Source organism: Oryctolagus cuniculus, chromosome 19, assembly GCF_964237555.1.
Source record: "Oryctolagus cuniculus chromosome 19, mOryCun1.1, whole genome shotgun sequence".
In the NCBI taxonomy this organism is placed as follows: Eukaryota; Metazoa; Chordata; class Mammalia; order Lagomorpha; family Leporidae; genus Oryctolagus; species Oryctolagus cuniculus.
Window position 1 is genome coordinate 17,421,098 of NC_091450.1, and position 15,942 is coordinate 17,437,039.

General features: G+C 42.8%; 1 protein-coding gene across 20 annotated transcripts in view; it reads right to left on the reverse strand.

Annotated features, from left to right (window-relative positions):
- The window catches only part of LOC100353262 (phospholipid-transporting ATPase ABCA3), a 236,330-nt gene that overhangs the window by 26,716 nt on the left and 193,672 nt on the right, over positions 1 to 15,942 (reverse strand). For all 20 annotated transcript variants that reach the window (XM_070064622.1, XM_070064627.1, XM_070064623.1 and 17 more), the window contains 4 exons: positions 15,473 to 15,637; positions 9,711 to 9,895; positions 4,021 to 4,146; positions 3,596 to 3,790 (listed from right to left, as the gene is read on the reverse strand). In XM_070064622.1, coding sequence (XP_069920723.1) covers positions 3,596 to 3,790; positions 4,021 to 4,146; positions 9,711 to 9,895; positions 15,473 to 15,637 — 671 coding nt within the window. The remainder of the gene's footprint in view (positions 1 to 3,595; positions 3,791 to 4,020; positions 4,147 to 9,710; positions 9,896 to 15,472; positions 15,638 to 15,942) is intronic.

Consider the following 15,942-nt stretch of genomic DNA (forward strand, 5'->3'; position numbering starts at 1 on the left):
TAATACCTAAGCTGTACTTTGGAAATTTATATTCATTAAATAAAAATTAAAAAAAATACAAAATCTGTATTAAAAAAAAGATTGCTCACAGGAAAAGAATTAAACAACTTTTAAATATGTTAAAAGTTATTTAACTCTGTTAATAAGATGTAAAGGCACACTGAAATGCCATTTAAAAAGCTTACCAGACTGACTAGATTAAAAATCAAAAGACAGCTCATTAGGTCTGTACGTATAGAGAGACAAGTCTTCTAAAACATTACTAGTGTAATGTGAATTTATACAACCAAACATGGAGAGCATTTTGTCACGGACCAGAATATTGTATACGATATACTATCTCTTGTGTAATAAAATGGAAAATAGAATTTTATATTTGATTATGAATACATAAAAGACTGTAGAATGATAAAGTATTTACTTTTTTGTGTGAGTTCAGGCAGGAATGAGACAAAGAGAGGCAGGAGAGAAAATGAAACTTATTACCTGCATACCTTTTAAATACCTTCTCTTCTTCGAGAGTACCTGTTGCTATATATTTTAAATTTCTTTTGACTTTTTCCACTTATGTTCTTTTGCTGCTAAACCTTACAACTTTGTCCATGTCATCCACTTAAACTCTGGTTGTAATCCTTTTCCCATTCTTTGTTCCATAGCTGCCTTTCTTTAAAGTTTGGTTCACACTTAATATTCCTCATCTTCATTTGTTGCATCCTTATGCATCCAGGTTTCAGAGATGTACAGTGGGTCCTTTTCCAGCCTATAGTGACTGAGAGCTCTATTTCATTTCCTTGTAATTTTCCCCTCACCTGGCTTGCGTAATAAAGTTTTATACAGACTTTTCTCCCAACTCACCAATACTTCAACCAGTTGTTCCTCCTTTCTAAAGCTTAAAAGTGTTGCTAATCCTCAAGATTTGGTCCACCTATTTCTTCTCATACTTCTTTTTTTTAAAGATTTATTTATTTATTTTAAAGTTAGAGTTACACAGAGAGAGGAGAGGCAGAGAGAGAGAGAGGTCTTCCATCCGATGGTTCACTCCCCAATCGGCTGGAGCTGTGCCAGTCCAAAGCCAAGAGCCAGGAGCTTCCTCTGGGTCTCCCACATGGGTGCAGAGACCCAAGGGCTTGGGCCATCTTCTACTGCTTTCCCAGGCCTTAACAGAGAGCCAGATAGGAAATGGAGCATCGGGGTCTTGAACTGGCACCCATATGGGATGCCAGTGCTTCAGGCCAGGGCGTTAACCTGCTGCACCACAGTGTTGGCCCTTTCTTCTCATATTTCTTTTATATATATATATATATATATATATATATATATATATATATATATATCTCAAATCGATTATTCCACCTACTTCCACAGTTTAAATTTCATCTGTATATTGATGAATCTCAAATTCATGTGTGATAAATTGGCTGTCACAGACTCCAACCACCTATTTGGTATTCTCCCATCTGGATGTGTTACAGATTCTTTAAACTCAGTATATATATTGATCCACACACACTCATCTCTTGTGTTTACTTCCTATGTAAATGGAACTTAGAACCCTTACCAATATCAGGCTCCCTTCTTTTCCTTATAACCCACATCCTGTCAATTCTGCTTTCATAACTACTTTTTAAGATTGCTGTTTTAGGCCAGCACCATGGCTCAATAGGCTAATCCTCCACCTGCAGCACCGGCACACCAGGTTCTAGTCCTGGTCGGGGCACTGGATTCTGTCCTGGTTGCCCCTCTTCCAGGCCAGCTCTCTGCTGTGGCCCGGGAGTACAGTGGAGGATGGCCCAAGTCCTTGGGCCCTGCACCCCATGGGAGACCAGGAGAAGCACCTGGCTCCTGGCTTCGGATCAGTGCAGTGCGCTGGCCATGGTGGCCATTGGAGGGTGAACCAACGGCAAAAGGAAGACCTTTCTCTCTGTCTCTCTCTCTCTCACTGTCCACTCTGCCTGTAAAAAAAAAAAAAAAAGAAAAAAAAAAAAAAGATTGCTGTTTTAGCACTCTGGCCTCAGAATCAGCCCTTAAGGCAAGCGGATCTGGCTGAAAAGCCCATGAGAGTATTTCAGGCATGGAAAGCCAAGACACTCTGGCAAAAAACAAACAAACAAACAAACAAAAAACAACAAAACCAAACCCAAACCTAAATGAAAGATCTCTGTGAGTGAGATCCTAGTGGAAAGAACAGGTCATCAAAGAAGGAGGTACCTTTCTCTGAAGGGAGGCGAGAACTTCCACTTTGACTACGACCTTGTCTAAATATGATCAGAGTCGGTGAACTCAAAAGGCTTCCATAGCCTTGGCAACTCATGACAAGAGCCTCGGGTGATTACTGATGCCATAAACAAGAGTGTCAATTTGTAAAGTCAACAACAGGAGTCACTGTGCACTTACTCCTCATGTAGGATCTCTGTCCTAAATATGCTGTACATTGTGATTTAATGCTATAACTAGTACTCAAACAGTATTTTACACTTTGTGTTTCTATGTGGGTGCAAACTGTTGAAATCTTTACTTAATATATGCTAAATTGATCTTCTGTATATAAAGAGAATTGAAAATGAATCTTGATATGAATGGAAGGGGAGAGGGAGTGGGAAAGGGGAGGGTTGCGGGTGGGAGGGAAGTTATTGGGGGGGGGAGTCATTGTAATCCACAAGCTGTACTTTGGAAATTTATATTCATTAAGTAAAAGTTAAAAAGAGATTGCTGTTTTAATATGAAAGAGTTATCTGTCCCCCATGTTCACTGCAGCTCAATTCATAATAGCTAAGACATGGAATCAACCCAGATGTCTACCAGCTGATTACTAGATAAAGAAATTATGGAATATATACACTATGGAATGCTACTCAGCAGTAAAAAAAAAAAAAGAAATCCTGTCTTTTGCCACAAAATGGATGCAGTTGGGAACCATTATACTTAGTGAAGTTATCCAGTACCAAAAAGACAAATACCATGTGTTTTCCCTGATCTGTGATAATTAATAGAGTATCTAAAATGTAATGTATAGAAGTGAAATTGACACTCTGAGATTCAATGATTGTTTATAGCCCTTGCCTCTACCATTGAGGAACAGTGTTTTTTGTTCCTTCATACTATTTGTTGAACTCTCTACTTACTGTAGGGTTAATATTTTGAGTATAAAGGAAACTGAAAATAGATCTTTGTAAAAATAAAGAGTGAGAATAGGAGAGAGAGGAGGAATAAGGGTGGGAGTGTGGGCGGGAGCGAGGGTAGGGTGGGAAGAGTTACTATTTTCCTGAATTTGTATATATGAAATGTATGTTTATATACCTTAAATAAAATATAAAATTGCTATTTTATTTCAAATGCTATGTCAGAGCAGGTTAAATGCAATTACTTTTGTTATTTCCAGTCTGACCTGTTTGTAGATGCCTGTCAGCCAGAGGAATACTTACCTTTCCCCAAACTTAGTATGTTATCATGCCTATCAATGTCGCTAGAATTCTGTTACTTTCTAGAAAATAATATTTATATATATTAATGCCCTCAGCTTCCCTTCCATATCCCACACCTTGCCTAGTTACCTTCTTCTTCAAGGCACCACGTCAGTGACTAGGTTGAAAAATACCTTTCTGATATTTTCATTGATGTTAATGCCATCAATTAATACAACTCCAGAGGTGGTAGTCTGTTCTCCAGTCAACATTTTGAATGTAGTAGTTTTCCCAGCTCCATTTAAGCCAAATATTCCAAAGCATTCTGACTTGTTGACTACAAGGGAGATATTTCTTACTGCCTGCACAGCGGGACACTTAAAATAAACCTGAGGAAAAAACACATGCACAATGTACAGAAGCACTGATTATGGGTGGTCAGCCACAAAGATAACCTAAGACCTGATAGATTGCTACCTGTGGACAATTTCACAAATCAGCCCTCTATTTTACCAGAACATATATAGAACCTGTAGAACTCCAATTGAACTACTAGTACCAACAATAAATTCTTGGCAAGGATAACAGGTAAAGCTCAGGGCAATGATGATCACTTCACCTTCTTAAGTTCTTGAAGAAGCAGAGGGCTTTCCTCCAACGTTTGAAGCATTTTCTGTGCTCTGTTTCTTTCATTTTTTACATCTTCATCCTCACAGTCTTCTATTACTTGGTTGGACACTGTAGCCTATATTTTCAAGACAAGGATTACTGATATGGGTACTCTTTAAATATATCACTTAAACTTAGTAGCTTTAGGAAAAGTGATATGAGAATGTAATCTCACAGGAGTCAGAAAATGTTAGTAATTTCTAAGATCCTTCTTACTAATTTCCTGAACTCAAGCACAAATATATTCTTGGCTTATTTACTTTTGGAAACGATAATCATGAACAACTTTCTACAGCTATGAGTAGGCAGTATGTTCTTGCCAATAACATAGACATTTCATGGAAAATAGAAGCCATGCTGATAATATTATTGTTTAATGTGATTTTTTATAAATAAAATATATTCAAGATACCATAATATGCAAGAGAGGAGAGAATGAACCTCAACTTTTTTTTTCCCTCTGAGGGATGGCCTCTTTATAGGTAAAGTATGAGATGAAAAAATTTTACTTAGAGAAGGAAGGTAGGGTTATGTAAGAAAAACTGCATGTAAAAGCCACATAAAAAGAAAAGTCTGCAGTGGGGGCTTAGAGAAAAACACACAGGAGTAAAACAATATAGCATGTTCTATAAGCAGTAATTTCTACTGCCTGGGCAAAATCTTGCCCATGTCTGCATCAAGTACAATATTAGTTAAGGAGGACTGAAGCAGGAGAATACGTTCACTACAGTGAACCTGCTAACGAAGAGATCCACCTTATGGTATAGAGTTGCACAGGAGTGGTGAAAATGGACATTCTTACACTGTTTTCAATTTTAGCAGAAAAACATCTGATCTTTAACCACTATTTTAGCTGTTGGCATTATGTAGATGCCATTTATCGGATTGAGATAGTTCCTTTCTTTTCAATTATGCTATTCTTTTGGTAACTGGATGTTGAATGTTATTAAATGCCTTTCCTGAAATAATTGGTATGATCATACAGTTTTGTCCTTGATATTATGAATACTGTGGATTACATTGATTTCATTTTCAAAGATTAAACCAACCTTACCTTTGTGGAACTGAACCCCATTTGTTCAGAGTATATTATTCCTTTCATATTCATATATTACTAGATGGCATCTGTGACTATTTTGTTAAGAATATGTTTTCATGGAGGAGACTGATTTCTTGTATTTTCTTCCTTTAGTTTTGGTACCAGGGTAATTATGAACTCATAATGAAGTTACCAAATTCCCCTTACTCTTTCACTTTCCAGAAGAAATCGAGTGGAAATGATGCTATCTCCTTTGTAACTGTATAGTGGAATTCACCAGGGAAATTATTCAGAAATTATATTTTCTTTTTCAAAAGATTTCAAAACATGCATTAAATCTCTTAAACTGAAGCAGGATGATTGAGTTAATTTTTAAATATGTATTTTTCTTTTCATTTGAAAGGTAGAGACAGCGGGGCCAGGGGGTGGATAGAGAGATAGAGAAAATCTCTCATCTGGGGGCTCAATCCTCAAATGCTTACAACAGGGGCTGGTGTTGTGGCATGGCAGGTTAAGCTGCCACTTGCAGTGCCAGCATGTCTTATCAGAGTGTCAGTTTAAGTGCCGGTAGCTCCATTTCCACTAATATGGAGGATTGCTCAAGTGCTTGGGCCCTTGACACTCATATGCGAGACCAGGATGAAGTTCCTGGCTCTTGATTTTGGCCTGGCCAATTGCAGAATGAACCAGCAAATGGAAGATCTCTCTCCTCTGTCTTTCCCTCTCTTTTCTGTTGCTCTGCTTTTCAAATCAATCATTTTTTTTCTTATTTTCAAAGCAGTATTTTTTAAAAAGAATTATTAATTTATTTGAAAGGCAGAGTTACACATGGAAACATAGAGAGATCTTTTGTCCACTGGTTTATTCACTAGATGCCTGTGATGTCTGGGGCCGGTTCAGGCAGAAGCCAGGAGCATGGAACTTCATCTCAATATTCTACCCTCTGAAACATCAAGAGATATGTAACTTCTCAGAGGTTTATATCCAAGATCCAAGTCATCCTGGACTATCATTCAGTGGGATGAACGAGAAGTTATAATGGGGCAGGTAATAATAGTTCTCTGCTTCAAGAGATGTTCAGACATAGATCCACAGAGGTCCAATTACAGAATGAATAGGTCACTAAAAGTTCAAGGCAGGGGCTGGTATTATGGCGCAGTGACACCAGCAACCCATATCAGACTCCTGGCTATTCAGCTTTGGATCCAGCTTCCTGTGAATCCATGTGAGAAGGCAGCAGATGATGGCTCAAGTGCTTGAGCTCCTGCCACCCATGTGTGAGACCAGAATGAAGTTCTTGGTTCCTGGCTATGGCCTGGCCCAGCCTGGCTTTTGTGGGCCTTTGGTGTGTAAATCAGAAGATGGATGATCTCTCCTTATTCTCCTTCTCCCTCCCTCTTCCTCTCCCTGTCTCTCATTCATTCAAAAAAATTTTTTTTAGATTTATTTATGTGGGGAGCAATCCGGACTGGACTGAGTTACTGGAATTAAGACTTATTCTATGCATCTGCTCTCCCACAATATGGCGCTGGGAGAGAAGTAAACAGCTTCCGCACAGCTGCCTCCAGTTCAACCAATAAACTGTAGGACTTGCTCCTGATTGGAGAGCAGCGTACTCGGCGTGTGGGCAGCCGAGTTAGGATTGGCGGAGGAGGACTATAAAGGAGGAGAGAGACGGCATGCACCGGGAACATCTAAGGGGAACATCTAAGGGGAACACCTGTGCAGCCCCCGAGAGAGCCGGCCGGCGGTGTGCCGCTCCCCTGCGGAAGTGGGGAATGTGGCCAGGGGGAACTGCCCTTCCACGGAGGTGGAAGGGATAGTAGCCAACCCGGGAAGAACCAGCAGCAAACCCGGGGAGGGCCGAGCAGACGAAAGAACAGCGCAGGGTCCTGTGTCGTTCCTCCACGAAGAGGGGGAGCGACATAATGGTGCCGTGACTCGGATAGGAAACCTAGCTCGGATAGGAAACCTAGGACGGATAGGAAACTTAGGAGGGAAGAAATGACTCGGATTAGGAAACCTAGGTCGGATAGCAAACTTAAGAGGGAAGAAACGGGAAGAACTGGGAAAATACCGGAGAGAGACTAGCAAACAGCCTAGGGAAAAGCCGGACGAAAAGGGTGCCGGAAGAAGCTATTGAAAGCCTAGGCATAGACTCAGATACGGACTACGGGGGGAAGCTGGGAGAAATCTCTAAGGTCGAAAAGCGAAAGTGAAAGCTAGAACAAACAGACTCGGATGCGGACTGTGGGGAGAGGCCAGGAGAAATGAGGGAGGAGTATTGTTGGAGGAAAGCTTGGGGAAACATACCGGGTAGAGAAAAGTGTTAGGGAAATTGAAGCCGCGGGGGGCAGGCCGAGGCGGATACGAAAGCCACTTTGGGATTCTCAAGTTAGCCCGGGAATAGGGGGCGAAAAGTTGAAACCAGAAGCTGAAACGTGAGCCTGGTTGGGATCCGTCTGATTAGCCCGGGGAGCAAAGGACGGGAAGCCAGATCGTGGGGCGGAGACGTAAGCTGGGTTGAATTCGCCAGGCTAGCCCGGGGAACTTAGATTGAATGCTAGTGGCGGACACGTAAGCTACGCTGTGTTACTCGCGGAAGCCGCCGCGTGCAGAGAGAGCACGGGGCGTGAATAGATAGGGAACGGGGCTGGCGAGGCCGTGGTGCAGACGCGAAGGGCGTGGAGACCGCGGAGCGCGCGCAGCCAAGCCGCGCAAAGCCGGGAAGCTGCGCAGATGAAAGAGGCGCGGGCTGAAGCGGCTCAGCCGGGAAGCCGCCGAGAAGTAGCCTCGGGGCGGGCAGCGGGAGGCTGCGGGGATAAGAGAAACAGAAGTTTGGAATTGGAGTGAGAGAAATGGGAATGTTGGCAGACAGAAGTAAAATGGGAGAAATAGGAATGCCCGGAGATAGAGAAATAGAGAAATAGAAAGGCCTCCCTACAATACAACAATTAGAAGGCTTGGATTCGGTCTGCCCGATTAGTGAGGCGATGAGCACCTGGGCGGCTAGCAGCTTATGCGCCGCAGGTCACTGAAGACAGGCACGAATTAACATCAGTAAGGCCTCCCCACAAAAAGGCAATGAGAAGGCTTGGATTCGGTTTGCCTGATAGGGCTTGTAAGCCCCTGCAGGCTCGACCAGAGCATGCGCTGCAGGGCACCGAACACAGGCACGCATCAGCGCCTAAAAACCTCCTCACAACATGGCGAAGAGAGGACCCGGATTCGGTTTGCCTGATTGATAGGACTTGTAAGAGCCTGTGGCAACTCTAGCAAGTAGAGCAGAGTGTGTGCCGCGGGACACCGAAGACAGGCGCGTATCAACGCCAAAAAATAAAAAGAAAGGGGGATCTGTGGGGAGCAATCCGGACTGGACTGAGTTACTGGAATTAAGACTTATTCTATGCATCTGCTCTCCCACAATATGGCGCTGGGAGAGAAGTAAACAGCTTCCGCACAGCTGCCTCCAGTTCAACCAATAAACTGTAGGACTTGCTCCTGATTGGAGAGCAGCGTACTCGGCGTGTGGGCAGCCGAGTTAGGATTGGCGGAGGAGGACTATAAAGGAGGAGAGAGACGGCATGCACCAGGAGCATCTAAGGGGAACATCTAAGGGGAACATGTAGCTGAAGGAACACCTGTGCAGCCCCCGAGAAGAGCCGGCCGGCGGTGTGCCGCTCCCCTGCGGAAGTGGGGAATGTGGCCAGGGGGAACTGCCCTTCCACGGAGGTGGAAGGGATAGTAGCCAACCCGGGAAGAACCAGCAGCAAACCCGGGGAGGGCCGAGCAGACGAAAGAACAGCGCAGGGTCCTGTGTCGTTCCTCCACGAAGAGGGGGAGCGACAATTTATTTATTTGAAAGTCAGAGTTACAATGAGAGAAGGAGAGGCAGAGAGAGAGAGAGGTCTTCCATCCACTGGTTCAACTCCCCAAATAGCCACAATGGCCAGAGCTGAGCGATTCTGAAGCCGGGAGCCAGGAGCCTCTTCTGGGTCTCCCACGTGGGTGCAGGGACCCAAGACCTGGGCTGTCTTCCACTGCCCTCCCAGGCCACAGCAGAGAGCTGGATTGGATGTGGAGCAGCTGGGACTCGAACTGGTGCCCATATGGGATCACGGCACTGCAGGCTGCGGCTTTACCCGCTATGCTACAGCGCCAGCCCCTCAAAAAATATTAAAAAAAATAAAGTTAGAGGCAAACCCTTGATATTATGTGAAGTCATGAGAGCTATATAAAGAAATGACTACTAATCTTTCTGTTAGAGGCCATGAAACTCAACTTTCTACATAGTTTTAAAGAAGCTAAATTCACAATACAATGAGATAGATTTCAAGGGCAGTGCATGAATAAGACAAGGTGACTTCTTTCACAGTTAATCCATGACAAATGGATATTTCCTTGCAGAAAAAGATTCAAAGTTTAGCACCCTGACACTCAAACGAAGAAAAAAAACTTATAATTCAAAAAGTCCCAGCTAAGTTTTAGAATAATTTAGTAATTTTCTATTAAGTAATGGAGGTATGCACTTGTAAACCCATATCCTGTGGCCTAATATTGAGCTTTCTTTGAGTTATCTAAAATCCACATTAGTTACTCACCTTTCTTTTCATGATTTTCTTATAGACATTAGATACAATGTTATGAAATATAAAATTTTTCAGGCTCCATAATGCAGTCTCCAGAGATAAAAGCAAGAGGAGAAAAAGTAATCCCATGACAGCCAATGTAATCAAGAACTTTGCAATCCCATGTTCTCCAAAACTATAGACATTGTTCTGAACAACTGAGGATGATAAAAAGGTAACCTTACTTTAATCACTGATCTCTAAGATGAAACCATATATTAAAATATACAGAATGACAAAATGAGTTTAAAGTTATATTTAGGGAAGTATAGAATATAAGAAACAAGTAAGGCTATTGATATGCTGTTTGATTTTCCCTGACAGTTTGATTATTAAAGTTCTTTAGTTACTCATCTTTCTTCTGGTTATTATCAGTTTCTGATAGGAGACAATCTTACCATGTATTCAATGAATTTCAAAGGCAGAGCCTGTGTGAACAGAGTATTAAATAATTGAATAAGGCATATAAAATAAAGGTATCTCTATAGGCCATGCAGAATATCCTTAAAAACTTTTGAAGATTATTTTATTCCATAAATATGAAAAAACGTTAACGTAGCATACTCATAAGGAAGAACACAGGTAATTTAAAATTTAAGAGGGCTATAGCTGAAGTTTTTGACCTTACTACAAAGAAAATTAGCTAATACAAAGAGCTGAACTCTAGATGTGAAAACAGGAGGCATCTCTGAGATGCGAAGATAATAAAATCATTCACTTTTTATAAGAATTATATTTCCTGTCAAATTTATGCTTACATGCAGGAATGCAATATTTGTTTTATTGTAACAAATATTTACATTTTAAAACATGGGATTTACTTTTTTAAAATGTACAGTTAAGTGACATTTACAATATTGTGTACTTATCACTACTATCTTGAACATTTTCATCACTCCAGAAGAAAATTCAATACCTATGGGCCAGAGTTGTGGTGCAGCAGGTTAAGCTGTTGCCTGTGATGTTGGCATCCCAAATGGATGCTGGTTTGTGTCCTGGCTGTTCTACTTCTGATGTAGTTCCCTGCTGATGTGCCTGGGAAGGCAGTGGAAGATGGCCCAAGTGCTTGGGACCCTGCCATTCATATGAGTGACCTCGATGGAGTTCCTGGATGCTAGTTTTGGTCTGGCCTAGTTCCATTCATTACTGCCATTTGGGGAGTGAACCAGTGGATGAAAGCTTGCCCTCCCTCTCTCTCTATAATTCTTATAATTAAATAAATAAATCTTAAAAAAATCTAAAACCTAGTTAGCATATACCACTATCCTCTTCCTCTAGCCTACTGTCAACCATTAATCTGCTTTCTAACTCTGTGCATTTGCCTATTTGGTACATTCTATATAAATGAAATAACATGTGGTCTTTGGTATCTAGCCTGTTTCTCTTAGTATAATGTTTCCAAGGCTCACCCACAATGTAGCATGTATCAGTAATTCATTTCCTTTTATTTGTGAATAATATTCTCCTATATGGCTATATCACTTTTTTATATGTTTGTCAGTGGGTGGATATCTAGATTGCTTCTACTTTTTGGCTACTGTAACGTTGCTATGAACAGTTGTGTTCAAGTTTTTGTGTGAATTTTTGGGCATATAATTAGGACTTGAATTGTTGATACCGCAATCCTCTTTTTAAAGAACTGCCAAACTGTTTCCCACAGCAGTTGCAACATTCACCATTCCTGCAGCAATGTATGAGGGTACTGATTTCTTCATTACTCACCAAGTGTCAATATTTCCCTTTTGTGATTATAGCCATTCAAGTGGGTGGGAAGTGATGTCTCATTTATGATTTTGATTTGCATTTTAAAATATTTATTTATTTGAGAGGCAGAGTTATAGACAGAGAGTGAGAGACACAAAGAGAGAGGTCTTCCATTCACTGGTTCACTCCCCAAATGACTGCAACTGCCAGAGGGGGGCCAATCCAAAGCCAGGAGCCAGGAGCTTCATCCAGGTTTCCCACGTGGGTGCAGGGCCACAAGCTCTTGGGCTATCCTCCGCTGTTTTCCCAGGCCATTAGCAGAGAGCTGGATTGGAAGTGGAACAGCTAGGACTTGAACCAGTGCCCCTATGGGATGCTGGCACTACAAGAGGAGGCCTAACCTACTATGCTATAGTGCTGACCTCTTGATTTGCATTTTGCTAAGGACTAATTATTCTGAGCATCTTTTCACATGCTTGTAGGTCACTTTATATTCTCTTTGGAATTGTATCAAGTTCTTTGTCCATTGTAAAACTAAGTTGTTAGTATTTTTGTTTTTATTTTATACATCCTGGACAATAGTCTCTTAGAGATGTAGTTTGCAAATATTTTCTCTCATTCTATGCGTTGTCCTTTCATTTTTTTGATAGTGTCTTTGAAGCACAAATGTTTTTAATTTTAATGATGTATATTTATCTGTTTTTTTTTTTCCTATTATGTGCTTCTGGTGTCACATCTGCTAAACCACTGACAAATCCTAAGTCATAAAGGCTTACCATTATATTTTATTGTACGAGTTTAATACTGCTAGATATTAATTTAAGTATCTGGTACATTTTGTAATGTGATGTGAGGTAAAAGTCCAACTTCATTCTTTTCCATCTGGATAGCAGTTTTTTTCAGCACTATTTGTTAAAAAGACAGACTTCTTTCCCTAAAGAATGGCCTTGGCACTTTTGTTGAAAATTAGTTGGCCACACGTACATGATTTTATTTCTGGACTCTCAAATATGTTCCTGTCGCTCCCCCTCTTCGTGGAGGAACGACACAGGACCCTGCGCTGTTCTTTCGTCTGCTCGGCCCTCCCCGGGTTTGCTGCTGGTTCTTCCCGGGTTGGCTACTATCCCTTCCACCTCCGTGGAAGGGCAGTTCCCCCTGGCCGCATTCCCCACTTCCGCAGGGGAGCGGCACTCCGCCGGCCGGCTCTTCTCGGGGGCTGCACGGGTTCCCTTAGATGTTCCCCATAGATGTTCCTGGTGCATGCCGTCTCTCTCCTCCTTTATAGTCCTCCTCCGCCAATCCCAACTCGGCTGAGTACGCTGCTCTCCAATCAGGAGCAAGTCCTACAGTTAATTGGTTGAACTGGAGGCAGCTGTGCGGAAGCTGTTTACTTCTCTCCCAGCGCCATATTGTGGGAGAGCAGATGCATAGAATAAGTCCTAATTCGAGTAACTTAGTCTAGTCCGGATTGCTCCCCACAGATCCCCCTTTCTTTTTATTTTTTAGCGTTGATACGCGCCTGTCTTCGGTGTCCCGCGGAACACACTCTGCTCTACTTGCTAGAGTTGCCACAGGCTCTTACAAGTCCTATCAATCAGGAAAACCGAATCCGGGTCCTCTCTTCGCCATTGTGAGGAGGTTTTTAGGCGCTGATGCATGCCTGTGTTCGGTGCCCTGCAGCGCATGCTCTGCTCTGCCCGCAGGGGCTTACAAAACCTATCAGGCAAACCGAATCCAAGCCTTCTCATTGCCTTATTGTGGGGGAGACTTATTAGTGTTGGTTCGTGCCTATCTTCGGTGACCTGCAGCTCATACTCTGGTCGAGCTTTGCTGGCGCTTACCGCCTTAAATCAGGCAGACCGAATCCAAGCCTTCTAATTGGCATGTTGAGGGGAGGCCTTATTTTTCTCTATTTCTCTATCTCCGGGCATTCCTACCTCTCCCATTTCACTTCTATCTTCCAGCATTCCCATTTCTCTTTTACTTCACTTCCAAACTTCTGTTTCTCTTATCCCTGCGGATTTCCGGCACCTCGCCCCGCCGGCGGGTTCCCGGCTCTGCGCCGCTTCAGCCCGCGCGCCTCTCTGCGCGGCTTCCCGGCTTTGCGCAGTCCGCGGTCTCCACGCTTAACCCTTTCGCGTCTGAACCACGGCCTACGCCAGCGTTCCCTATCTATTCACGCCCCGTGCTCTCTCTGCACGCGGCGGCTTCCGCGAGTAACACAGCGTAGCTCACGTGTCCGCCACTAGGATTCAATCTAAGTTCCCCGGGCTAGCCTGGCGAATTCAACCCAGCGTACGTCTCCGCCCCACGGTTTGGCTTCCCGTCCTTTGCTCCCCGGGCTAATCAGACGGATCCCAATCTGGCTTGCGTCTCAGCTTCTGGTTTTAACTTTTCGCCCCCTATTCCCGGGCTAACTTGAGAATCCCAAAGTGGCTTTCGTTTCCGCCTTGGCCTGCCCCCCGCGGCTTCAATTTCCCTAACATTTTTCTCTACCCGGTATGTTTCCCCAAGCTTTCTTCCAACAATATTCCTCCCTCATTTCTCCTGGCCTCTCCCCACAGTCCGCATCCGAGTCTGTTTGTTCTAGCTTTCACTTTCGCTTTCGACCTTAGAGATTTCTCCCAGCTTCCCCCCGTAGTCCGTATACGAGTCTATGCCTAGGCTTTCAATAGCTTCTTCCGGCTCCTTTTTCGTCCGGCTTTTCCCTAGGCTGTTTGCTAGTCTCTCTCTCCGATATTTTCCCAGTTCTTCCCGTTTCTTCCCTCCTAGGTTTCCTATCCGTCCTAAGTTTCCTATCCGTCCTAGGTTTTCTATCCGAGTCAGGTTTCCTATCCGAGTCACGGCACCATTATGTCGCTCCCCCTCTTCGTGGAGGAGCAACACTGAACCCTGCGCTGTTCTTTCGTCTGCTCGGCCCTCCCCGGGTTTGCTGCTGGTTCTTCCCGGGTTGGCTACTATCCCTTCCACCTCCGTGGAAGGGCAGTTCCCCCTGGCCGCATTCCCCACTTCCGCAGGGGAGCGGCACTCCGCCGGCCGGCTCTTCTCGGGGGCTGCACGGGTTCCCTTAGATGTTCCCCATAGATGTTCCTGGTGCATGCCGTCTCTCTCCTCCTTTATAGTCCTCCTCCGCCAATCCCAACTCGGCTGAGTACGCTGCTCTCCAATCAGGAGCAAGTCCTACAGTTAATTGGTTGAACTGGAGGCAGCTGTGCGGAAGCTGTTTACTTCTCTCCCAGCGCCATATTGTGGGAGAGCAGATGCATAGAATAAGTCCTAATTCGAGTAACTTAGTCTAGTCCGGATTGCTCCCCACAGTTCCATTAATCTATATATTTATCCTTATGCCATTAACACATTGTTATGGTTACTGTGGCTTTATAGTATTAAAATGAGGAAGAGAGATCCTCTAATTGGACATACTTTGAAGACCCAATACAAAAAATTCTATATAACAAAAAAATGATAAACCAGAATTCTTCAACATTCAAAATTTTTATAAATCAGAGGACAAAGAAACCATTAGCAACTTTTTTGTAAACAAATGTCTGTACACCTATGGAAAAGTTAAATGTAATATATCCATACAATGTAATATAATTCAGTAACCAAAAAGTATTTAGTACTAACATACTACACTCTGGGTAAATCTGGTTGTGATTTTAAGTATTTTAAAGGTTAGTGTCTGCGGGAATATACTTAATGTTCTGTTTAAGTAAGAAGTTGAGTTTCTTCGTTTGTTAAATAAGGATAGTAATAACTAACTTGTAGATGTGGTGTGAGGATTCAAAATACTGTGTACAAAACTATTTGCACATTGTAGGTGGATAACTAGTGCCAACTCATCCTAAATCTGGAGGTGACAATGAAATTTACCTTGGATTTTATTTTGAGTTTTCATTTTCCCCTCAGCATCTTGTCTCCGCTGGAGCGAGGACAGATTTCACTTATCTTTCACACTCTGAACTTGAGTTCAGCAGGCTGGAAAGGAGTGCAGTGTTTTGGAGGACCCGAGGAGCTGGGATACTCACATGGTTTACTGCAGTCTAGGTAGACACTTTGAAATTGCTTGGCACACAGTTTTTTCACTTCATAGTCATCAAAGAATCTGCTGATACTCATTGCAAAGTTGTAAGTAGGAAGCACCATTAATACATTATTTACAAAGTTTCTGGTGGAGATGTGAAAGTCAGTCTCTGTGATTAAAAAGATAGATTATTTTCAATTAAACGAAAGTATGGGATCTCCCAAAACAATAAACTCCCTCCAAATGGTTAAACTGTTCAGAGTTGCCAGTCTAGTGAATGATCCTAAAGTTGTTCACCTTGATAACTTGTGGTATGGGTTTGTCAATTTACAGAGTTCAAAAGAGAAGCCTTTTCTAACAACATTCCACAGGATCTGTCTTCCTCCCTTGTTTTATCTCTCTTCTTCCTTCCCTCCCCCTTTCTATCCTTCCTTCCCTCTCTTTCCTTCCTCCCTCCCTTTTCCCATTTCCCTC